A 24313-nucleotide genomic window follows, 5' to 3' on the forward strand; every position below is an offset into this window, starting at 1 on the left:
ACATTATTATATTAATATCAACATTAATATTAATAATAATAATAGGAGCAAAGAAAACGCTTTTCCATTACAATTGTCCTACGTTACTAACCGTAGGATGTCCTTTTTCGGCCACCGTAATTTAGTAAGGAACGGCGCAGAGTTTACTCGTTAGCTGAACGTGGAAGATTTTTTTGAAATTCCATTTAAATATATTTCAATTTTGAAAGCAAGAAAAAATGAACATTCAGCCGTCGAACCCGAACAACCCCATAGTGTTTTTCGATATAACTATTGGTGGTCAGGTAAGATAAAATTAAAGTGTACTACGGTAGTCACGTTATATTAAATTATATTGAATTCAATTGAATCAAAGAATCCTAAATTTGCCCGATTGTTTTAATTCGCTAAATGTGTTTTTTCGATCATACTGATTCCTCTTTACGTAAGTGGATGCTTTTTTCATGAGAGGTTTGTGTAGTTCATTCATAAGTCATGGTGGCCGCCATTCTCGCTAACTGGCTGGTATAGTATTTTAAATTTAAAATGAATATAAGATAAGAAGAAAACAATCTGTTGGTGTTTGTGTGTGGCTTTAATGCGAACAGCATGCAAACCAGAGTGAAGAATTCTGCATTAGAAAACATTTATTGGCGCTAGTACAATACATAGTACAATATAAACGTTCTAAATCCATAAAGCGTTTCTTCTGTTGATATAAAACTGAATGGGAAATGGCCCCATTGTTAAGGATTTGAAGCGTGAGACCGGTTAGGCATAGAATGCCACAAACGGAGATCTTTTGGTTTGAGGGTACAATACAGTTTTCAGTTTAGTCTGCTGAAAGATGCTCTTCAACTCGAAAGTTTTGTAATTACTCATAATCTCTCTCTCGTATCTTAAAATGATTCATGATGTATGGCCGAATGAACACGCTTCAGGAGTCAGTTGCGGGGTCGGAATCAGATTTTAAAATTATCCAGAAACTTCCGAGGTAGCTGGACTTTCTCAGCTTCTGAGATAAAAAGAGACACGATCGGACATTTTTCACTACGTTGAAAGGTGTTCAGTGACCAAGTAAGGTTCTCTGAAACCCAGTAGTCTTGAAACTCGACACTCGTTATGCCTTTTCTCTGTGTATATGAAGTGCACTGTGCTCTGTTCTTGCTGAAGGATCGGTTCTCTGGATTTATGTTAATGATGAGGCTGTTTCCTCTACATCACCCAGCGAAGTTCAGGACTTCCTCCCTGTATGCTGCTTCACCCTTATTGGAGGTCATCCCAATAAGGGGTCATACTTTTAGTACGTACGCACATTTTATCGCTTTTTTTGGACCCCCCGTACGCACACACACGCTGGGTAGTTGACCCCCCCCCCTGTACGTACGTACGCACGCACGCACGGGCGATCGTCAGTCGACTTATGCACTGCTTTTTGGAGCTACAAACGTTCCTGTTAACTTTAGGGATAACAAAATAATGATGCCATGAGATTTACTGTAATAAAATCACTTTCAAATAAAACGAAATGCAACAAATAAGACTTCTTTAATTCGTATACATGTAGTATTTCAGTCGGCACTTGGAGGAATAAGCTATAAGGACTAGCGTATTCCTCAAAAGTCGGCATAAGCATGGCAGACGCACTTGTCAAGAATTCTGAAAAAAACTAGTTAACGTGCCATAGTGGCGCTTGAAAATTTTAAATTACATGAAAACATCGAATATGTATGTCAGGCGAACAGTTGTTACAGACATTAATAATAATGGTTAGTGTTGCATGCTTATAATTCTGCTTGCGTGTTGATTCGATATTGATGGACTATCTGATGATCGGGAGATGAACTAAAGACGTTTTGAGTCATGCACGCATGGAATGCAATCCAGCAGGTCAGGTATCGTGAACGAAACACTTAATTTTGAAATTTCTCAAGTTGATTCTCCCCCTCCCCCCCAGCATACGCACACGTACGCAAAATTCGGTCAAATTTTTAGACACCCCCCCCCTTCCGTTCGTACGTACTAAAAGTATGGCCCCTAAGAACAGCCTTGGGTAACAACCACAGTCTGTACCATAAACGTCTTTAGGATGAATTTCTTTTGATGTACCATCCGGAAATGAACGCATGAGGGAGCCAGAGAAACACCATCGTTGTTATTTCTGGGAATGACCAGTAGAGGGTGCTGGCTGGTTTCAAGTGGCCCGTTACGTTAGAAGACGATGAAACGTTACATTTATAGCGCCATACTGTCAGAAAAAGTGTACCAATTTGTTCCTTTGCTTGTCACTGAAGCAATGAGGTATATTTTTGTACCGTTGGGGGCACATTAATGTTGTTTGTACCTTGGGGATGTTTCCATTCCATTTCTTTACCTTAAAAGGTACGTACAGCTATGGGTAGAGTTGGCAGACCCTTGAGGGTACAGTCCCAGTGATAAGCAAAGGTACAAGCTGATACCCTATTTTTCTGACAGTACAAGAGATGGAGATGGGTTTGCGTGACGGCTGTGATGCTATAATAATGTTAAGGAACTAGCATATCAGCCTAGTCATCAATTGTGGTATGAACATGTAGCTTGTTTTGCAAAGAATTAACCTGCTTGTGTGAAATTTCTTATCAAACGTTTGTTTTCATGCATGCAGGTGGTTAACTTCTAGTATAGTTTCATATTTTAGTTTGATCTGATAGTTCTAATGGGCTGTAAATGACTGGTTTGTGCCGTCGTACCTGCACCCTGTACTTCCCTCTCGTTTCCATGTACAAACCATTCTGCGCAAGGTATCTTTTATCAGCTGAGGTCATGGTAACACCCAGTTTGGGTAAACTTGCCACACGCCTTGTTTGTGTAAGAACTCTACCTGTGAGGAGAGCGGTTATTAGTACCTTCAATAGCACAGGGCTCTAGAAAACATAAAGCTTTGTCAGAAATGACGTTGTACCTTTCTAAAAGATGTGGAGTAGCTTTCACAATTGGGTATTATATGCATCCATAAAACTGGGCTGAATGCCTGTTTGTACTGCCGTGAAATCAACAGGGAGTTACTAAAACACGCTTTAGATATTTTTCAGTTAAGAAATACCTGAAAAATGTATGAAATGTGCTCCTTTCCTTTGGAAAGCATGTCCCTTTGCTGCTTTTTGGGGATACAAACCTTACCTGAGTTGCTGTGGGGTCCTACCATGCTTCAGTCCACATTCGGGTGGAAAGCATACATTTGCGACAGGAACATTTAAGCCGCTCACTGTCGTTAAATGTAAAACAAATACCATTCAGCACTCACTGTACTATTTGAAAGTGTGCAAATTCAAGGCAGGAACAGGCTAAGCCTGATGGTTAAACTACACCTGCTATTAGGCAGTATTGTTGTGTTTGTATATAGAATTATTGTCCTTCTACCGTGTGCTTTTCTTATTTATCTGGTGTTTTAGTTTACAGACTGAATGGAAAGGGGCTCCTCCTTGTATGGCTTTATCTTGCGAGCCCAGCCATGCAGAAAGATTGAAGCATGTGGGCATGCGTCCTGGCAAAAACGGTGCAATGCCGGCTGCATGCTGACGTCTCTTGTGGCCGATCCTATCACACTCCTCAGAAAAGGGTCCCACCTCTGTCGCGGTAACACACTCGGGTGACAATCTTTCTGCGTTTGGTAGCTCGATTGCAAATGAAGGATCGTAATGTTTGTTTGCAGAAATTCACACAAAACGGCACAGAAAGATTCATCTCCCAGATTCACAAACTTTAAGTTGATTTTAAAAGGGGAAAAAAACAGTTGTGTTTCTCTAACATCAACAGACACCTGTACATTTTAAAATGAGCAATGGAAATTGGCAGGAACAGAACTTTACAATGTAGCCTCTCTGCATATCAGTTAGCACTGTCTCTGTCCTCAGCTTTAAATATTAAACAGTTTACCAGTTCACTTTTGCAAAAATTAATCTTTGTAAAACAAATAGGTGTTAAATATTTACATAGTAAGTTCTCCTTAGCTACTACACCACATCCTTATTACCTTCAGTAGTGCTAATTCAGCATTTTTTAATGGACAGGCATTTCTAGTTCCTGGCTGGGAACATAATGACCATCACATTCACGAAAACTTAGTGTACGCTTTATCTTCTTAAAATACCACAAAAAAAAAAAAAATTCAAGTATGTTTGACTGGATATTTGCATATATGCCTTTATTCTGCTGCCATTTTTAGCGTGAGAGAATTGGCGGATTCCCTTACACACCAAGGACATTCCTGAGGGGTGCAGTGTTTGAGTCATACCAGCAGGGGGTCTGTCATCTCTTTGCCAGACACAGTGTAGATGTGCTTGGGCACTGTGCCTTGCCAGTCTAGTCCCGGCTGTGTGTGCCAGTTCAGCATCCACATGCACGTGTCGTCTGGGAGCTCGGCCCCATAACCCAGCTGGCCGCCTCTGTACCAGAAGACAGTCGTCACCATGACGCTGTTGGCACAGAGGAGCCAGAGCAAGTTGACCATTATGTAAGAAGGTGTCGCAAAGCCAAGCAGCGCGCAGGCGATGTTGATGATCAGGAAGGGGGTCCAGTTCAGGGTGAAGCCCAGGGCGAGGTTGAGGAAGAGGGGGCGGGCCGGCGGCGCTGCCAGTCCGGGCGTTACCGACACCTCACCCTCGTCATCGATTGGCTGTTTCCCATCTTCCGGCTGGACGGTAGCCAAGTGGCCAGTCCACAGCGATGCCCTGTGGCAGGACAGCAGCAGGACACAGACGACGGCCACGGAGAAGACCATGCAGAAGGCGAGCACCACGGAGGAGCCGCGCACGGCACAGAGCAGAGCCACGTGGCGGCCCTCGTCCATCACCTCCACCACCGCCGTGTCCGTGTGCCAGTAGGAGTGGAGGGCGGCCAGCAGCCAAACGAGCAGCACCACCGCGCAGCAGGTGGGGAGTCTCAAGGTCTGCGTGCGCTGAGAACCCAGCCGCAGATGGAGCGCATGGTCCAGGAGCCCCAGCAGCAAGACGGGGAGCGGCAGCGAGGCGTAGATAGTAGAGGCGTGCGCCAGTAGGAAGCACATGGAAATAGACCCGGGGCCTTCGGTGTCGGGGCCACAGAGCCACACGTAGGTGATGCAGCACAGCAGCAGTAGGTCAGCCAGACAGAGGGAGGCGCCGCTGATCCCCATGAAGGAGGCCCTCAGGCTCCGAAAGCAGGAGGCCAGGATGAGGACATTGAGGCCCACCTTGAAGAGCAGGAGGAACAGGTAGTGTAGGGTGTTGTCCTGGACACAGCTGGCGTCCTCAAACCATGTGACCATAATCGCCATCATCCTGTGACTTGCAGCCTTCCCTGGTTACCATCAGCCGTGCGGTGATCGTCTTATGGACTGATCATCCCATCAACATCACCACCTCTCCACCTGTACAGGAAGCCAGTTATAGTCAAGATATATCCCTGCTACAATATTTACATCTTAACTGAGAAGGAAAGTTCAATTGACTTCCAATTAATTTTTTCATTTCTATTTGACCTAATAATTATGCGCTGGTTAGCGTGGCTTGTTTGAAATTTGATTCGGAGCCTTTCATGAAGCGGCCCATACACAATGCGGAAGGACCTCCAGCGTTTCCCTGCCAATTTCACTTATTAACCACGTAGGTTAATAACTTATAGCAGATGAATGCAGTTCACACACCCACTGCCTAACTTAGCCTCGATTAACATTTCATGAACATTTAATATGCTGTCTTGAGACGCACAGAATGTAGGTTGTTGCGATTGACGGCGCCCCTGTAACCCATAATAACCGGCTCAGTGCGGCCACTTACTTTTCGTAGTAACCGATTTCCCGAAACGTCTCTGCATTTATTGTCCCTTGAATTATTTATTTGCAAGATGCACTAGATTGATTTTCACGGTCGTCATAGCAGAAAACGCCCCCCCCCCCCATGACTCCTACCAGGAAAGGAGTGGCCTCCGGCATCGTAACCAGCAGAATCGCAGATGATCGCTAAAGATAAAATGCCTGGAAAGTTAAGTGTTTTGGGACGCAGGGTGCAGCTGAATGCGAAGGGACCGCCGACCAAAGCGGGGAAGTTTGGGGGGCTTGGGAGCCCGGAGCGGCCGCTTACCTGCCGGTGCCGGCTGCCCACCTGCGCGCCTTGTGTGAGCGGAGCCCAGCGCAGACTCGCCTTTTGTCGCCGGCGCTGGGGGCGTGTGCGAGTCCCGCCCCAGACTCTCTACACCGGGATACACTGGCGCTCCGCCTCCGCGGCTCTGGGAGGCGTCTGGCTGAATATTCCCGACTACTTCTCTGATCTAGGGCTAGTCAATCATATAGGCGGCCGCCTAGGGCGTCACTTCCGGAGGGGGGCGCCGGCTTGCCAGCCAATTTAACTTTGCTTCAAGTGGGGGCGCCCGCGGTGATGCTCGGCTAGGGCGCCACATCGGCACTGCATTTTCTTTTCGCTATTGATGCGATCTTTTCTCACAGCAATATGTATTATCATGGATGTTATGAGTCATTTTACCAAAAAAAAAAAAAATGTAGGTGATTATAGTCCGTTGTAAAACTGGTACTGCAAAATACTCAGAGGATTGTGTAACTGAGTCATTTTAGATTTGCCTCGCTGTAATCTACCTTAATCCTGTTTTTGTGACCTGCCCAGTTTTACTAAGCTTTTCCTTGTCATTTAAAACATTATCTTCAACAGATTTTTCATAGTTGTGCGTTTCTGTAGTACAGCTGCTTTATAAATGCTGGAGAAGAACAGGCGTTCTTGCTGTCAGAATACACCATCTGGGTTAATATTATAATACAAAGTTCTAGAACAAGACTTGTGGTGCTAAGTGTAGGGGATGTGTGCAGGTCAGTGGGTTAGGGATGTCAGTGGGTTAGGGATGTCAGTGGGTTAGGGATGTGTGCAGGTCAGTGGGTTAGGGATGTCAGTGGGTTAGGGATGTCAGTGGGTTAGGGATGTGTGCAGGTCAGTGGGTTAGGGATGTCAGTGGGTTAGGGATGTGTGCAGGTCAGTGGGTTAGGGATGTGTGCAGGTCAGTGGGTTAGGGATGTGTACCCTTATCATAGGTTTAACTCCTGGTGCCTGTCAGGAACCCAAACTTGAACCCAAGTTTTCCTCACTAATCACTTTGGCAAAATTGTCTAAATACTTAAACAAAAGTGTTTGATTGTGTAAACTTTAAATCATAAAGCTGCTTGAAATTGAGGTGAAAGTTCAGGACTTCAGGTATTTGGAATTTCAGATGACGGTTTCTGATTTTAAAAAGCGGATGGGGTTGTTTGCTTGTGAAAGCTGGAAGCGACGTCCAGCCCAAAGAGTGCGAGGTTGCCTTGGCAATCATTCACTCCTATTTCAATGGTGAATTGTGAGATGGAATTGAGGCTTTCTCCTCTCGACCTTTGACTTTCCCACCACCTAACATGATTAGCTTGTTTAAGCTTACAGGGGATTTTCGCTTTAATTCTGCATGAAAGATCTACTTTACAGGGGTGGAGCAGCGACTGTAGGTGGGATTTTTGTAAGGAGGGGGAATCCATTGGCGCTTGTGTGTATGTTTGCCCTTCTGTCAAAATATGCATGACATGTTCTGTGAAAAATACAGGTGATCAAATAACTTGATTGAAAATATTAGCTGACTTTTTCGTTGAGATCCTCCTCTGGCACTATATTCTGGTACAGTGCCTTCAAGTAGAATTTGGTCAACCAATCCTCCTTTAGTGCATCTGCGTCTTCTGTCCAATCGAAACAAATAAGGTTTATTACAGAAAACCTCTTGGCATGTTAACCTTTATCCTACCATCGTTGAACAAGTTATTTAAGTGATGAATAGCCGTTTGTTGCTATACATAATCACCCAGTATACTTTCTTTGTGTACATATAGTGTATATGCTTCGTGTTTATTTGCGCTCACGCGGATAAGGGCACGTCTGTGTACGTGTTTCGGATTCACTTGCCAATTTGGGTTGTTAAACACTTCTTTCAGGCTGATTCACTGTCAGTGAATCAGAGCGTACGTACAGAGGGAGATGGCAGAGGGTAAAAGCCGGGTGCCAGTTAGCCAGATGGAATTCTCTTTCTTTTTATTAGTCTCTACTTGTGCAGCCTGCCACAGTTCCCAGGAGTCAAGCTGACGGTGATCTCATTGCATGATATATTTTAATAGTATCTCCTGTTAAGGAGTGAACTTATGAAATGTTTTTGTTGTTGGTCATCTCTGAAAGCTGACTTTGCGCTCACTGGGTGAGACTGAACAGTGAGCGTTCAAATAATTGTCTTGCCTTAGGTGCTGTTCACCGACTTAGCTCTGCATGGTCATTTAATTGAAACGGGATTAGTTCTAAGATCTAACATCATCTAAATCCACAAGGACTGTTTTCAGATGATAAATTGCTAGACATATTCAGGGATGATAGTCAAACGGAAATCAAAGCACAGTCCTTGGGAAGAGTGGAGCTCTGGAACGGTATTCATCGCCGCAGCACATGTGGGTCCAGCAGGCTGTCCAGCTTGGCAGTCTGGAGGTTCTTCTGGTACAATGAAGTTTGGATCATCCAGGTTTTATATAAGATGAATCCAGTGTTACAGTTGTTTTGGTTAAGAAGTGCTTAACAACCCAATTTAAATGTGTGTCTGTATGTTGAGTTAATCACTCGCTGATCCAAATGAATGTAAGAACTAAGCATGAACTACAATAATATAGCATTTTTTTGGAAACAGTCTTTGTGTTTTTGTGTGTGTGTCCGTGTGTGTGTGTGTGTGTATGTATAACATGAAAGTAAATGAGCTCTATAACAAAATGGATGAAAATTTCCATTAAACTATTTGTTGTCTATCACACTGATGAGATGAAATGAGATGTAAATAACTGACTCAATGTGAATGAATTGGAAAGTCAAAACAAAGGGTCTGTAGTTGCAATGGAGACTAACATCATCAGATTAGTGAGTCCTGACGTCGGTTAGCTGCACCAGTGAAGGCGTCTGTTGGACTTTCTGATGCTGGTGTGTAGAGCAGCGCCTACAGGTTGTCCATCACTGCCTACGTGAAGAATGCCAATGAAGAAGCAGGGCTTTCCTCTGCACCATTTGAATAAGTTCACCTCGAAACCCCACCGTTAGAGACTGAAGAGCTGAAGAAGCTCACCTGGCTGGTATCAGACACCAGCCATACTGCTGCAGGTATAGTTCTTACCTGTCGGATGCTCCTAGGTGAGCATGCATTTCCTGCAGGCGTCAGTGCGTGTCCCTGGCCCGGAGCGCGGCTCGCATGTCCTGCAGCTTTGCCGCTTCCCTCGCTGCCCCAGTGTGAGGCTTTAGCTTCAGACTGAAGAGGAAATCGACTGTGTCGTTCTTTCTCCCCTCTGCCACTCTGTTCGCCTCATTGATACCGTGAGACAATCGCTTCTTTTCAGTGAGTCCCACTGCCGCCCGCCCCCTACCCCCCTACCCCCTCTCCATGCCATCCGGCGACAGCCCAGCGTTTGTACGCCTCGTTGTTCAGCACTCCCCAGTGCTGAGGCGGGGTGGGGGCCCACATTAGAGTGATACTGGCCCAATTGCAGGCATGCTTAAACACCCCCCCCCAACCACCACCACTCCCCAGAGAAGTACACAAAGGCCTCTCCCAGCACCACCACCCCCCCAGCCCAAGCAGCACACATTTCTGAATAGGCCTATATACATTGTTATTGGGCCTTTCATGTTGCGTGAAGAAACGGAATAAAGGTTGGATCTTGGCAGCAGGCCGGCACAGGAAGCACCGTCATGCTGGCTGGGGGGCCGCACGGAAAGTACTTAAGCACCACACAAACCTCCACATGTGCGTCTTTCACCAGGATGCAGTCCCCTTCCATATTTTGTGGAGATTAGATGGAGCCCGTTTTCAGTTCCCCTTAATTTCGCGAGTAAAATAGGTGAGATGGTGACAGCAGTTGGCGTTTTCTCCTGTTTGCAGTCCCTGTGAGCCTTCATTAGCGCCGCAGGTTACGCTGACGCGTCATGACAGTGTTGTGGGGTGAAGCTCTGAGATCAGCTCTGGTCTCCTGGGTCTTTTCCTGAGGCCAAGCATGATGGGTCGGGAAGGTAGCAGGTCGAAAGTAGCCTGACACCTTTCCATCTAACCCTAACCCTGCCTGCCCATATAATGAAGCGCGTGAAGCAGGACGGCTAGACAATGTTCCTTCTCGCTGCTGAGCACCTGGCACAAAGGACTCCATGTGGTTGACTTTTATTTGTTTCTGTGGAGATTTGAAGTCGATGTATCTGTCAGGCTTGACACCATGGGGGACTAAGGGGGAGCGAAGCCCATGCAAGTGCAAGCCTGCATTGGGCAAATGCTGACCAATCACAGATCATCACCAATTTCAACCACTCATGCTGATGGTGTCTCAGCTACTTACTTCTATTAGGAAGGACGTGAGCCAAATATGTTTTCTGAACTCTTGCGCCCAAATGCTTCCCCAGCTCCTCGGAGAATCCTGTGGCCCGCCCTACATCCTAGGTCCCACGCCAGTACAGACTGCTAACGTTCATCTTGCTGACTGAGCTTGGTGTGTCCAGACCTATGATTTTAGTGACCCAGCAGCTCATTTTGGGACAATATTGTACTGTAAATTGTAATATTCGGTAGTTTACCTATGATACATAGTACCTGTATTTTTTAATCAGGTATAAAATGTCCATGTTGTGGACCATCATGGGCATGAGCAAATGTTTGTCTAGATTTGCATGACCAGACAGTGAAGTTATTGTATAGATGACAGTGTTTATTAGGGGGATATATTTGCATAGAAAGTGAATAAATGTGGAAATTTACATTTATTATAATTATCCGCTGCGATGGGCTGGCCCCCCATCCTGGGTTGTTTATCCGCCTCGTGCCTGTAGCTTCTGGGATAGGCTCTGGCCCCCCCCGCAACCCAGAAGGATAAGCAGGTTGGAAAATGGATGGATGGATATATTTAGCCGACACTTCTGTTCAAAGCTACATACAAGTGAGGCAAATTGCATATTACAAACATACGGCTTCTATTGAAACGTGTGGTGTTTCCAGTGGATCAAGAGATTTGACCTGGGAGCAATGTGACAGGGTATTACTGAAAAAATACAGGCCATTGTAGTGCATGTTTTTTTTTTATTATTGTATAGCGGTGACATGTTCCCTCTATGTCTATGGAGGTAATCAAACACTTAGTAGGCTAGTTATTTTTCAGTGCCAGTTATAACTATGTTTAACAGTTGCTAAATTAAGTCCTCGGCAGTTTGCCTGTCTCCAGTGCTTTACTCAACAACGTAACAACTGCCTAACTGCACTGCACACAGTTTACCTGTGTATGTGACACAGCCTAATTGCACTGCACACAGTCTAACTGTGTATGTGACTCAGCCTAATTGCACTGCACACAGTCTAACTGTGTATGTGACTAATATGAGCTCAGCAGGTTTATTGTGGGGAGTGAGCCTCTCCCAGTGTGTGACCCCCCACTCCTTCACATATGATAAACAGAAGGTAAAAATAACACAGGATAGATAATAAATTTTCATTCCCACTCAGTCTTCCGTAGGTACCGCAAATTGATATCAAAGAAGCGAATACAGACGGATTTCCCCACGCCCCTCTCTCTTACGGATTGCAGTGCTCACTGGAGCCGTGTCAGGAGGTCACCACTCATGTAACTAGGACCAGGGTTTGCTGCTGGCCCGTTTACCATCCTCTGCTGTTCTACAGCTGCACGGTAACATCTGTAGGTCTTCAGTCATCTTTTCACTGTGTTGATTGATTTTGTCCTTCAGGAGGTGGGACGAATGAAGGTAGAGCTGTTTGCAGACATCGTTCCTAAAACCGCAGAGAATTTCCGGTGAGGGCAAACTCCTCATAGACGAATATTCTGCAAGTCGCTCAAATTATCATCTCACCTTTCTGTTGCTTAATGGTACATGAAATATGAAGATATTCGGCTGATATTTTTAAAAGGAACTGTTTTTCCACCAGTTCATAGTGTTTTTCCAATAATATTTCTGAAAATTGTCCTCTTGATATTTTACAGACAGTTCTGCACTGGCGAATTCAGGTGAGTTACCCGTCCAAACAGACAGAAAACCCAGCCTGCAGGTAACGTGTCATGTTCTGTTGTAATACAGGAAGTTTGCGAATCTGGTTTTCATATAGAGCTGAGATATGTAATGTCTTAATGGTTAGGGAAGCGCACTTGTAATCGAAAGATTGTTGGTTTGAATCCCCGACACTCAAAGCACCACTGAGGTACCCTGAACAAGGTACCGCCCCTAAGCACTGCTCCCCGGGTGCTTAATTAGCTGCCCCCTGCTACATACGGGTAGCACATACGGGTTAAATGCAGAGGACACTTTTTTGTGTGTGTTGTGGTGTGTCAACAATGATCACTGATCACTAAACTTAAAAAAGAATATGAAACATTGTTTTACTTTGTCTGTCTTGGAGTACAGGTAATTTTTAGTTTCATCACGACTACAATCTGCATATAGAAATAAGCTCCTCACACACCTGTCAGCTGATCATTCATGTTCCCTCCCCCTTCCCCCCCAGGAAGGATGGTGTCCCCATTGGATACAAAGGCTGCACATTCCACAGGTAGAAGTTTATGGAAAAAAGTACAGCTTAACGTGTGTGTGTGTGCATGTGTGTGTGTTTTCTCAAGTGTTTATCTAGCAAAATTGTGGAAACTTGGAGAGAACCTAATAAACTCAAACGCCAGTCCTGGGGGGCCGGAGCCCCGCACATTTTTTGGTTTCCTTTCATTTAACATACCTGATTCAACTCCATGTTCTAATTAGCATACGGCTCTTGAGATGAGTCATTCGTGGTGGAACATGGAAAGAACTAAGCTAACCAGGACTCTGGCCCTCCCAGGACTGGGTATTTGACCAAGAAGATTGTGACTAACATAACTATAACAAGAGACTAACATCACCTTTCAGTAGTCCTGTTAGACAGTCATGTTTGCAAAGTATTCTGTGCAGCCCCTGCTAGCTTTGCTTTTAATGGTCTGTGAATGGTTTACTTTTGTCATTCAATTGAAAAATTATACGTCTATGATTGGCACTCACTGTCTTAACCTATGGAGCGGATTTCATGCAAACCTGAAATGCAAACGTGACTTTGGCATGCTGAGAAATGCTGAGAAATCCATGGATGCGACATGTCGTTTTACGGCACGCGGAAACCGCGCCATGCGGAAATGCAGTGCACAAGACGCCTCGCTTATCAGCGATTGTCGTGAAAGGAGCGTGACACGATGAAAGCAAAACATCATTTCATTGATTGGCATCTTGTTCCGTCGTCCCAAAAACAATTAGAAGGGTTTACATTACATGCAATTTAAATATGAAACTGTACCACATCACATGGAAAAGCAATGGCCATCTTTGCTTTGCTGCATCACTTCATATTCCTTTTCAAAAAGCACATGCTGAAATCCTGCCATCATTACGTGCCCTTGAATGGTTTCTCCCACATGCCATAGTCGCGTTTGCATTTCAAGGTGGCATGAAACCCGCCATTAACCAGTTTGCATGATGCTTACTTAAAAGATTTAGTCTTTTGTGAAAGTACAATTTTTAATGTCACCCAAATGCTTTTGCTTTACTTCGTCTTTATGGAATTAAGTGGAATTCTAAGCTAACTGTGAAATATCATCACAAAGGCAGTGTCTGTTGGATTTGTCAGTGTGGAACATGCACTGTTGAGCGTAGATAATAAACTTGAGATTTCGTTTCACCTTTCTCAGGGTTATAAAGGATTTTATGATCCAAGGAGGAGACTTCGTCAATGTGAGTGCGCTCCCTGTCCAGACTTCATTTGAGTTGGAATGGAACCTGCAGTACTGATGTGTCGTCATGCATTTAGTTCACATTCACAAGTGTCTGGTTGTTGACATTTTTTCCATCCATCCATCTAAAATGGCTCATATCCAGGATATTAATATTCAGTTCTGTTCCTTTTTTTGTGAATTTCCCTTCTCAAAATATTTGCCCCAAAGCTTTTTATATGGACATATTTAATGACACAAAAACAGCATGTAAGCAGAATGAGCCAAAGGTAATGGAGAAGGCGCAAAGAAGGAAACGACCTACAGGCTGAACACATACGGGGAAAACTGTCTGGTTCCAAGTAGAACTGGCAACTTCAATTAGATGTCCAGATAACAGCAGGTATTTATGTAGCACCAACAAATGCTGTATGACTACACAGGAAACGCAGCATCCCCTTAAAACTGCCAAGAATTTAATTACACTTTTCCATTGATATATTGACTGATCTGTCTTATTAATAGAACCACAGCACTGATTGTTTCGCAGAAGCTACTTTGAACAACATGTGTGTTAATTTTCCCTTTGAAACCATGATAAAAACAGCCCATAGATGCCCATCGATGCAGTGCTTCACTGGAAGCATGTGTAAGATTCCTGTACACTTTGGCTAAATGGAGATTAGATGAAAGCTTATCGGTCAATGCAATCCGATTACATGTTTTCGTAGCCCTCCAGACGCCGTGCTTCACTGGCAGACTATGGAAGAATCTTGTACACTTTGTCAAGATGGAGAATAGATGAAAGCTTACTGGCAAATGTGCTCTGATTATGTGTTTTCCGCCTGGTTGCTGTGCTTCACTGGGAGTCTGAGGGCTTCATGCATAGTTTTTGCCTAGGCAACGTTGATTGAACAGATAGACCAGCAGTCAGATATTTTAGATTCACCTGGAAGCCAAGCTTCACTGCATGGTGTTTGGGAAACATCCTGACAAGACAGGATAAGCGACCAATAACACGAATGACAAGTTTCCCATTTGATTGAAGGCGTTTCCTCCTGACATTCATTCATTCTGTCACACACAAAGACATACTCTCTTCGTTGCAACCCAGACTGACAGCTTGTGGTTTCATATGTCATCTTTCGCCATTAGCATTTATAAATTTTATATAGTTATCAAGTTTTTGAGTTGGATCATTTGTTAAGTTTTCACTGATTTTTAGTAGAGTACTTTTGTAGTCAGCTCACTAACAAAACCGTTTGTTCGAAATCATCATGGCGCTTGAGCAGAAGCCTGTCCAACACCAGCACACAGTATAATAGATCATTTCTTATAAACAGAAAAAAGAGCAGAATTTACATAAGCTTACTGGCTAAATTAGAAAAAGACCTTTTTTGGTTCAGACTGCCAGCTGATGACAGTGCGCTTCCCCTATTTTAACAATCACCATCTATGTAGGTAAATTTATTTATGCAATACATTTCATGCACAAGGCAACACATGGTACTTCACAGAGAAAATACAATATGCAGCCTACTGGCAACGCACGAATACATTTTCTTGGTCTTGTTTGAATAATCCTCTGATTTTAGTTTTGTTAACATGGTGGTAGGTTTGCGCAGTTACAACTTTGATTGATCAGTAGTCCTGTTAGACAGTCATGTTTGCAAAGTATTCTGTGCAGCCTCTGCTAGCTTTGCTTTTAATGGTCTGTGAATGGTTTACTTTTGTCATTCAATCGAAAAGTTCTACGTCTATGATTGGCACTCACTGTCTTAACCTATGGAGCGGATTTCATGCAAACCTGAAATGCAAACGTGACTTTGGCATGCTGAGAAATGCTGAGAAATGCTGAGAAATCCATGGATGCGACATGTCGTTTTACGGCACGCGGCAACCGCGCCATGCGGAAATGCAGTGCACAAGACGCGTCGCTTATCAGCGATTTGTCGTGAAAGGAACGTGACACGATGAAAGCAAAACATCATTTCATTGATTGGCATCTTGTTCCGTCGTCCCAAAAACAATTAGAAGGGTTTACATTACATGCAATTTAAATATGAAACTGTACCACATCACATGGAAAAGCAATGGCCATCTTTGCTTTGCTGCATCACTTCATATTCCTTTTCAAAAAGCACATGCTGAAATCCTGCCATTATTACGTGCCCTTGAATGGTTTCTCCCACATACAACTTACAACTTTACAACTTTTATTTTGTTATCAAAACTGAGATCTGCGTCCAGTAGGACACCAATAATCTTTAGGGTGTTAGATTCATAGTAAGTTCCAGTTTGTTTTTCTTCTCTCTTTACTTCCAAAAAGTTACCTCTGTGTTGCCTTTGTTCAGTGGGAGGATATTTTGCCTCATCCAAATGTAGGGGTGGTCAATCTTATCCGTAAAGTGTAAGTGTGTTTGCTGCTTTTTGGGGTAACCTTTAGGTCACTTGTTTTTACCCAGGTGTGCAGACTCTTCAGCCAATCAGTCCTTTAATTAATAATCTAATTTGGGAGTTGCAACAAAAACCCCAAAAAGATGCCAATTTTCAAGGCCTATTACCCATTAAAATAGGAACTGCACTGGGTGCCAACTTGTTCTTAAGACAGGATGAGCGGCACTGCTGTGGTAGCAGGTACCCTGCAGATATCAATAAGAACTATCAGTACTGCTAGCTGGATGTGGTGTGTTTTGTATTAGCAATGGAGGTGACACGTGATTTTTGCTGCCGCCCTGGTAGTGGAAGTAGAGTCATGTTTGTGGGGGAAGACGAGGAGAGTGGAGTGGTGCCGAAGGACAGGGTCTGGGGGGAGGTGATGCCAGCACTTTTTGGGTGAAATTGGTGGGCTGTCTACCGGATATGAAACATTTGGTCCATGGAGATGTTAGTCCCTCCATCCTCTCAGAAAACCTCTGGAGAGGAGACATGGGAAAGAGAAGAGGGTAGACTAAGGCTGGGAGAAAACTCCCGCTGAGGTCATGACTTATCTCTTCTTGACGTTGTAATTGCGCCTGTATCGCATCCTTGTGTTGTGAATGTTGCGACTGTGATGTCACAGTGGGTCATATTATCCTCACTGTCCTTATCAGAGTAACCTTGGGTACTTCACACAGTAGCAGCAGTATGTGACACTCTGTCTGTGGGATGATGCACAGGGGAGAGCTGATTGAAGGCTCCCAGCGTCACTGGAACGTGTGCAGACGGCTGTGTTTGGTGGGTTGCCACGGGAAACGCATGGGTGGCGAGTAGCACTGGGCGTCAGAATCGGTCCATTCTCCGTGCCCCCAAAAGAGATTAAAATTGCGTATGAATTTTAGAACTCTTTAGCTTGCAGGTTTTCTAAGGCTGTGCGTTGAGCAGACAAGAGAACATGTTACTGGCCTGAGTTAGTAATGGTCTGCTGATGAAAGCCTGAATTTTTAGCTTTTGCTAAAAGACTCTGTGAAATCTTCCTTTAAGATTTCTGGTCATTCAACATGCTTCTTGCCACCATACAAAATAACGTGACTGATTGCTGGGTGCCAAGAATCAGTTTTAGGGGTTTCCTCAATCGTATTTATTGCCGTTGCCTTAGGGGAAGCAATGTGTGATTATGGCCCCTCCCCCTGTGTTTCAGATGGTTACCTCCCCATAATGACAGTTCTAGGCTCAGGACTGAGCTCAGTGCAACACCAGTGCTTGCCAGACCCTTTGTCCTGATCAAACACTCTGATCATGGACACTTGGTTGTTCTGATCTAACTTACCACTTGGAAACAGGATCAGCTGGTCTGGTTTTGGATCGTCTGTGATCTGCCGCAGTTGTTAAACTACATTCCTGCCTGAAGGCCCATTCATATTTCATTTTTCCGTATGTGCTTTCGGTTGCAGATATCAAGGGTCGGCGGTCGTTGAGCAGGTAGCCCAGATTGTGATGTTTAGCGGAAACCTTGCGCATCCATACGCAACGTCCATGCATGTGTAAGATAATTGATTAGGCATTTCTGGTAAGTCACAACATGTACTTTCACAGATCAGCTGTCAACAACGAAAGAGTACAGGAAGATTAGTTGTTATAGCAATTACGGTGAGCAGCTGTTTGAAGAGGGTTGGCCATAACGACATATCTAATTTTTCAAGACATTATACCGAGGTATACAATATTTTAAAAAGCAGCACTATTCTGACATTTTGAAATTTTGGCAATAAAATTTGCCGGGGAGGGCAGTTCCGGCTAATTTTGTGAAAAGGATTTCAAAATGCTGTGGCATGCCTTATTACCGTAATAATGCCAAAGCATTGACTAATAACTTTAAAACTTGATAAAAAATTTTACTTGTTTCACTACGTTGCTCGTATTTGTGTTTGTACATTTGCCCTCTACTGGTCTGGTGGAATATCACTGCTATATGCATACACCGACTGCAACTATCCGCATCTGCAGCCACATGTAGTAGGAACACGCGTCCGAAAGCGCACCTGGGAAAAGTAAAGTATGAACTATCCTTAAGGTCTAAAGCAGTGTTTCTTCACCCAGTCCCCGGGGACCCCTCAGATGGTTTACATTTTTACTCCCTCTTAGCTCCCTACCTGACTGTCTAGGGGCTTCCTGAGGCCCGGTTTGAGAGACACTGGTCTAAGGTGTGTTTTGGAACAGCTATTGCCACCAAAATCTGCTGGAGAATAAGCATTAGCAATATTAGCGATACTATGGTTAGAATGTTCCCTATGCCATCTGCATTGAAATTATATATGTATTAATGTGTGTGGTTTTGTACTAATTTCCAGTTGGAAGTATGTGTAAACTCTGCTTTAGTTTTCGGAGAATAATTGTAGATAACCATCCAGCCCTATAAGGAGGTCCTCCAGCTTGCAGGGAATAAGTTGGGGGTTGGTGGTAGGATTAGCACTACAACCACCGGAAAAACTTCACACTGGTCCATTTGGACTAGTGTGGTGCTGAGGTATCACCTGCTTCTCATCCCTGAGGTGGTTTGTCATGTGGTGGGTGCGGTGTAATAAACGTGCGCCCCTTACCCCCTCTTTTATTCTGAAGTTTAGGGATATTACCCTCATCATAGCAGATCGCAACGAATCAGTGTCCAAACTGAGGTGAGATGCTGTGCAGTGACCCGCAGGCTTGTTTCCTTCAGGGTGATGGGACCGGGATCTGTAGCGTTTACAGGGGTCCATTTGCGGATGAGAACTTCAAAATGAAGCACTCTGCCCCAGGCCTTCTCTCGATGGTAAGAACATGCTGACTTATAGCAGCATTCAGGTGAACAGTGTTTAAAAGATGCTCTTCTCAAACAATCATACTTCTCCATTTTTTTTTTTACAAAGGCAGTGAAGCAGCACTGACCATCTGCAAAACTGGTTTTGAGAATATGCATTTTTCTAAGTTACACCAGCAGTTGTCATGTGTGTTTTGAAGCCACAGTAATTGTGCTGAGAAAAAAGAATGATAAATATTAAAGTTACCTTCAAAGAGATCTTACTGATGATGTGCTTCACCAGGCAAACAGTGGCCCAGGGACCAATGGCTGTCAGTTCTTCATCACATGTACTAAATGCGACTGGCTGGATGGGAAGCATGTGGTTTTCGGTGAGTGAAACCCGAGTTGTTATGCCATCTCTGTCTCAAAGTGGAGTGCATTGTCGCCAGTGTGTTCTGGCAGAGAGAGAGAGATGCAGTTTACCGAAGCTGGTCTGCATTTCATGTAATTCTACTGTTTTTCAGGGAAAGTTGTTGATGGTTTGCTGGTCATGAGAAAAATAGAGGTAAGGCATTTTGTGTATTTTTTTTATTTTTTTTTTTAATAAACACTAATGATAGCTGTGCATATTTTCATGACAATCACAGCTAATTACAATTTTCCAAGATCATTTTGGCTAAGGAAGTAAACGTCATGTTATGTTTCTCTGAGGTATAAGATATGTTTGAATGGTGTAGGTTTCAGATTAAATTCCGGAATTTTTTTTTTTTGTCGTTTTGTTATCTGATACAATGTTAAGACATCATATCCTTCTGTCACCTGCTCCTGCACCTGTTTGCGTGAGGGAGGCGGAGTCAGTGGTGCAGCCCTTTCATGCCTTCACTCCTTGTAACCTGTTTCCCTTGCAGAATGTACCCACTGGCCCAAACAACAAGCCCAAGCTCCCCATTGTAATTGCCCAGTGTGGGGAGATGTGACGTGAGAGGGTCCCTCTCGGTCTCGCTCTCTGACATGTGTGCATTTTCGATTTGTATCCCTTTGTCTACTCTTAACTGGTGCAGAAAACGGCTCTCAGTAATTCGATGCATTTTTAAAGGGTGACTTAATGTGGAATTAAAGTGTTTGCTCTTGGCTCAAAGGACTGTTTAAATTGTACCAGAATACGGAAACGCAAGATGGGAACTTCAGCCTGCGTTCTCATATTTTCATCATTAACTACTTGGTCTTGCTTCACATTTTGTTTCTTTTTTTAATTACTTTAAGTCCATTTGTATGATCTTGGTAAATAAATATATTTTTAATTAAGGATAGGCTACTTTTGAATTTGTTATAGAAATAATAGAATTAATTACAAATAACTAAGTTTATTAAATATTTATGATCCCACTGGCAGTATGACTATGAATTGAGAGTTTTAGCTAAAGAATTAATTATTCAAGACATTTCAGAGAGTATTTGGGCCATTATTGTGGGAATTGTGTGATCGAGTATTTCATCTCTGTCCATCCACTGGCTTCAAGGAATGCGTGTCTACGTAAGCTGATTTTCATATCAGACCACAATTAGGAAGCAATGTTGGTAGCGTATGGAAGTACTGAGGTAGAGGTCATAAAGAATTATTATCACTAGTAATAAATAACAGTTCTAATGCTCATTCTATTCTTAGGAGTTGGTACCTGTCTAGGAGAAAAGGCGCCCTCCTGTGGTGCGATCAAGGGTGAACACACTCTGCAAAAAACGGTGCGAACGTTTTAATTAGTTGTTTAACCAATTAAAACAATTCAATGTTAAGTGGTTCTTTGAAATTCATTATTTACCTAAGCCACTGATGAAATCCTGGCAAACTTAAACACATTTCTGATAGCCATGCAGTGTCACTAGAGGGAAAACGATAGGAAGGGAAAGGCGTTAACAGCGAAATTAAGCTAATTACTGTAAAATCGGTGCAAACCAGGACGTAGTGTTTGGTGGCTGCACGAAGGAAATTGATAAATGTTTCTTTATCCTATTGTTTTAGTTGAAGTAATGATACACGAGTATTATAATGTCAGTGGTAGGATTAGTTATTGTATTTTTTACTGTATTTTTTTCTGTGCGAATTGCTATAACGCGGTTGTAAGAAAAGCAGCCTCTCTTACAGTATAATCGATTACTTACTTACTTTGTGGAGGCAAGAACTGAGTCTCGGGGGAAGTATGAAACGTAGTCATTAGTCAGCCCTGGATTGTTTCGTGTCTTGGAGGATCAGTTTTCGGTGTTAAATACTCGGTAAGTTGATCACCTCTCAAAAGAAGGGGTCTACAAACACAAGAAAGGACCATTCAAGAGAGATACGTGATCGTAGGTTCGCTTCTGACGAACAAAAACTAGCTGAAGGCACACGGTAAATTCCAGGTTATTCAAGTTTGTAACCCATTGTTAGTCTGTATAACTGTAAGATGCATTCCCTTAAGTTTTCTTTTTCCTGGGTGCAGGTGAAGTTTCCTTGAAGTGACATTGTGTAGCTGGCCAGGCTTCACACACACACACACACACACATCATTCCTACATCAGTCACAATCATATAAATATAAAATCATATAATCATATAAAAAGACGAAAACCTGCCATTTCCACACGGAATGGAAGGAGGAGTTTTTGTTTCCACAATGTCATATTCGAAGTGCATTCGCCTCGTCTGTCAGTCTACCATTGCTATTCCGAATAAGAGAAATGTGGGCGGCATTTTCGGACTGTTCATAAAAACTACGAAAAGCGAGCTGTGAAAGAGAAAGGTGAAGGAACTAAAATCACAGTTCAATTAAAAATGGTTTATTTATCCCAAAGGGAAATTTAATAATAATAATAATAATAATAATAATAATAATAAAGAATACTCCGTATATCCATTAGCCTAAATAAATATATGTTTTGCATTTTTATAGTAGGTAGATCATTTTGACTTGGTCGTTTATAAGTAGCTCGCAATCTGGAAAAGTGTGGGCACCCCTGGCCTACATAATCCCGAGAGACTTTTGTGAATCACAATTCTAGCGATACCTCATGAGTAGTGTGACGTCCGCGACGGCTGTTGTGGCGCAGGGGGGTGAGTCAGGTCCGTTCCGGCCCCTTCCAGCTTGCACTCCAACACTGCCCTAAAATGCATCCTGCCACCTCACTTTTCATCGTCATGCCTGCACGATTCTGATTTATTCACGCAGCTGTTGTTGTTTTTTTTGCAGGCAACACGCACATTTTACGCTCGAGTGTATCGTTGGTTTCATAAGGCGGATCTTACGTATTTTGTAAAGAGGGAGAATCCTTGCGGGGTTGAGCTCGATTCCCGCCCTTGGATGAAACTTAATGTTTTCCTTGCTTTGGTATTTCGTTTTGTACCACTGTTAAAACGTAGACTTTGACTGCTATCTTTAAATTTCCCCTTGTCTAACTATATATTACCATGTGACGTGGTAGGAACCCGTTGCCTTATTGTGATAGTTTGCATTGAAAAAGTGGGAAAATGGGTGAATGTTTAAATTAAATTTGACCAAACGGTAATATTCAAGGAGCGTCACTAGTACCCACTGGTAACTGCGTAACCTAGCAACCAGTAAGAGGAAAGGAAAGACTGAACGGCTTTGCGCTGCTCTCTGCTGGACGGCCGCCACATTACACACTGCAGCATGACTCTTTATGAGAGATCCTGAAATGTTTTAGTCCATCTTTTAGCAGCACGCCACCAGTTTCCGAACAATTCTTTTCCAGATATTCCTTAAAAATCAGCTGCAGTGGAGTATGTGAGCTTAGCTTCAGGCTACCATCAAGATACCTAAAAAGCTTGTTTATTGTAACGCAAATAATTGTTCAGCCAAAAGAACAATGAATCCAAAATTACAATCTTCTAGACCCTTCGTTTTGTATGATGTAGATAACAAATAATGCTTGACCCCATTTAAATTCAGATAAATGTGAAAAGATATATATTGGCAGGCAGTTTATGCAAGGTTGGCCGGGAGTGTAGGAGCGAAAGGGACGTGTCTTATCTTTGATTCCTTTGTTCGCACAATAACTAGATCTTTGTATTTAAATTACGTTACAGTTTTGTCCCCCCAGTATCAAAGTCTCTCCTACACCATTAGGGATACACTAGCCTTTTAAGCTCTAGCAAGTAGTTTCACCAGCTTGTGGCGTGGGATTTTCAGAAAATTTTGTTTGCATGGTCTTTCGTACTGACAAGGTACCCTACGCTGTCCTTGTGTGTGCTGTTGAGGAGAACACTCCAAGGACTGATGAAGGTAACGAGACTGAAAATTTCTACATCGTATTTATGTAGATCTACTGTACTAATTTCGCACAATTCCAGTGAAGATTATGAAGACTTTTCTTAATGTACCAAGTTATTTAAGTTAGATTCAATTTAAATACATTGAACGCAACTTTGTTTCCTGTAATCGGCTGGATGAATTTCATACAGATTAGTATAAATAGCTGGTTAGATAACAGTACAAACAGCTACAATGATTCATGCTGATAAGTATATCTAAGCTGAGGACACGTTCTCAGCCACACCGTTTAACAATAGTTCTAGCACTGATATGCGAGTAGGGCTGTACAATATGACGATATAAATCATGTGATATTAAATCTGTTGTTTAATATCCATTATTTATTTTGTTGTATCTCAAATCATCCTCGTATACACAGAACGGATAAATCAGGAAATTTGCATGAATTACCCGGACAGAACACAGTTCTGGTCAAGTACACACATTGACTTGCTCCTTGACCATACTTGTGTACTCCTGTACCCGTTTTACGTCATCTTCCATTGCCGAAAACGGGTTCCAATGTTCAAGAACGGAAGTACGGAGTACAGTAAAACTCCCCGGATGTCGTTCTTGCCCCATCCACATTGGTTGTTTCCTCGCTGAATCATTGCACCCCACGTTTGTTCTTGGAAGGCAAGTTAGCAAGACTGGTCTTGCCAAGCCTACAAGTATCTTTGTGTTCTTGGTATTGAAACACGCCCCCAGTGACTGCTCGATCTGCGGCCACATGCGCACTGGGTCTCGCGCATGCGTACCCCGCACATTTCACAGCTCTGTCCATCGCACGTGCTCCAACAGTTTACAGTTTTCTATTTACCTTTAAGTATTTTATACATCATTTTATATTTTGTTTTATGTTTCATTGAAAAATTGCACAGAAAGGTTCTAAATAAAAGGAAAAACGATTATGTGCCTTATTTGTTGAGTAAATAAGAAATATAACGGGTATTTCAATGTAGTCATTTTATATAAAGAATATTATTGAACGCACAGAAAATGTGCTGTATCGTGATATGTATTGTTATCGGGATATGAGCTCTTGGACATATCGCAAAA

General features: G+C 43.1%; 2 protein-coding genes and 1 long non-coding RNA gene across 5 annotated transcripts; 1 reads left to right on the plus strand and 2 right to left on the minus strand.

The window, feature by feature from the left end:
• Positions 1–105: 105 nt before the first annotated feature.
• Positions 106–20255, plus strand: ppih (peptidylprolyl isomerase H (cyclophilin H)). Its single transcript, XM_049017235.1, has 9 exons — positions 106–284; positions 11760–11824; positions 12014–12037; positions 12532–12576; positions 13733–13775; positions 18888–18980; positions 19252–19339; positions 19475–19515; positions 19859–20255. Exons 1-9 carry the CDS (start codon positions 219–221, stop codon positions 19925–19927), a joined length of 534 nt encoding a protein of 177 aa, XP_048873192.1. The 5' UTR covers positions 106–218; the 3' UTR covers positions 19928–20255.
• Positions 3698–6222, minus strand: si:dkeyp-100a1.6 (probable G-protein coupled receptor 160). 3 transcript variants are annotated; one of them, XM_049017223.1, is made up of 2 exons: positions 6078–6222; positions 3698–5365 (listed from the first exon to the last, which is right to left on the minus strand). In XM_049017223.1, exon 2 carries the CDS (start codon positions 5273–5275, stop codon positions 4247–4249), a length of 1029 nt encoding a protein of 342 aa, XP_048873180.1. In that variant the 5' UTR covers positions 5276–5365; positions 6078–6222; the 3' UTR covers positions 3698–4246. The 3 variants fall into 3 exon arrangements, with proteins under 3 accessions (XP_048873180.1, XP_048873181.1, XP_048873182.1); XM_049017224.1 differs by lacking the exon at positions 6078–6222 and adding an exon at positions 5906–6045; XM_049017225.1 differs by lacking the exon at positions 6078–6222 and adding an exon at positions 5775–5793.
• A 785-nt stretch (positions 20256–21040) lies between the features above and the next one.
• On the minus strand, positions 21041–22657 carry LOC125744925 (uncharacterized). Its single transcript, XR_007398523.1, has 3 exons — positions 22228–22657; positions 21990–22084; positions 21041–21248 (listed from the first exon to the last, which is right to left on the minus strand). It is a non-coding gene; the product is annotated as an uncharacterized LOC125744925 (long non-coding RNA).
• Between the last annotated feature and the right edge of the window lie 1656 nt (positions 22658–24313).

The sequence above is a fragment of the Brienomyrus brachyistius genome, chromosome 6, assembly GCF_023856365.1.
Source record: "Brienomyrus brachyistius isolate T26 chromosome 6, BBRACH_0.4, whole genome shotgun sequence".
In the NCBI taxonomy this organism is placed as follows: Eukaryota; Metazoa; Chordata; class Actinopteri; order Osteoglossiformes; family Mormyridae; genus Brienomyrus; species Brienomyrus brachyistius.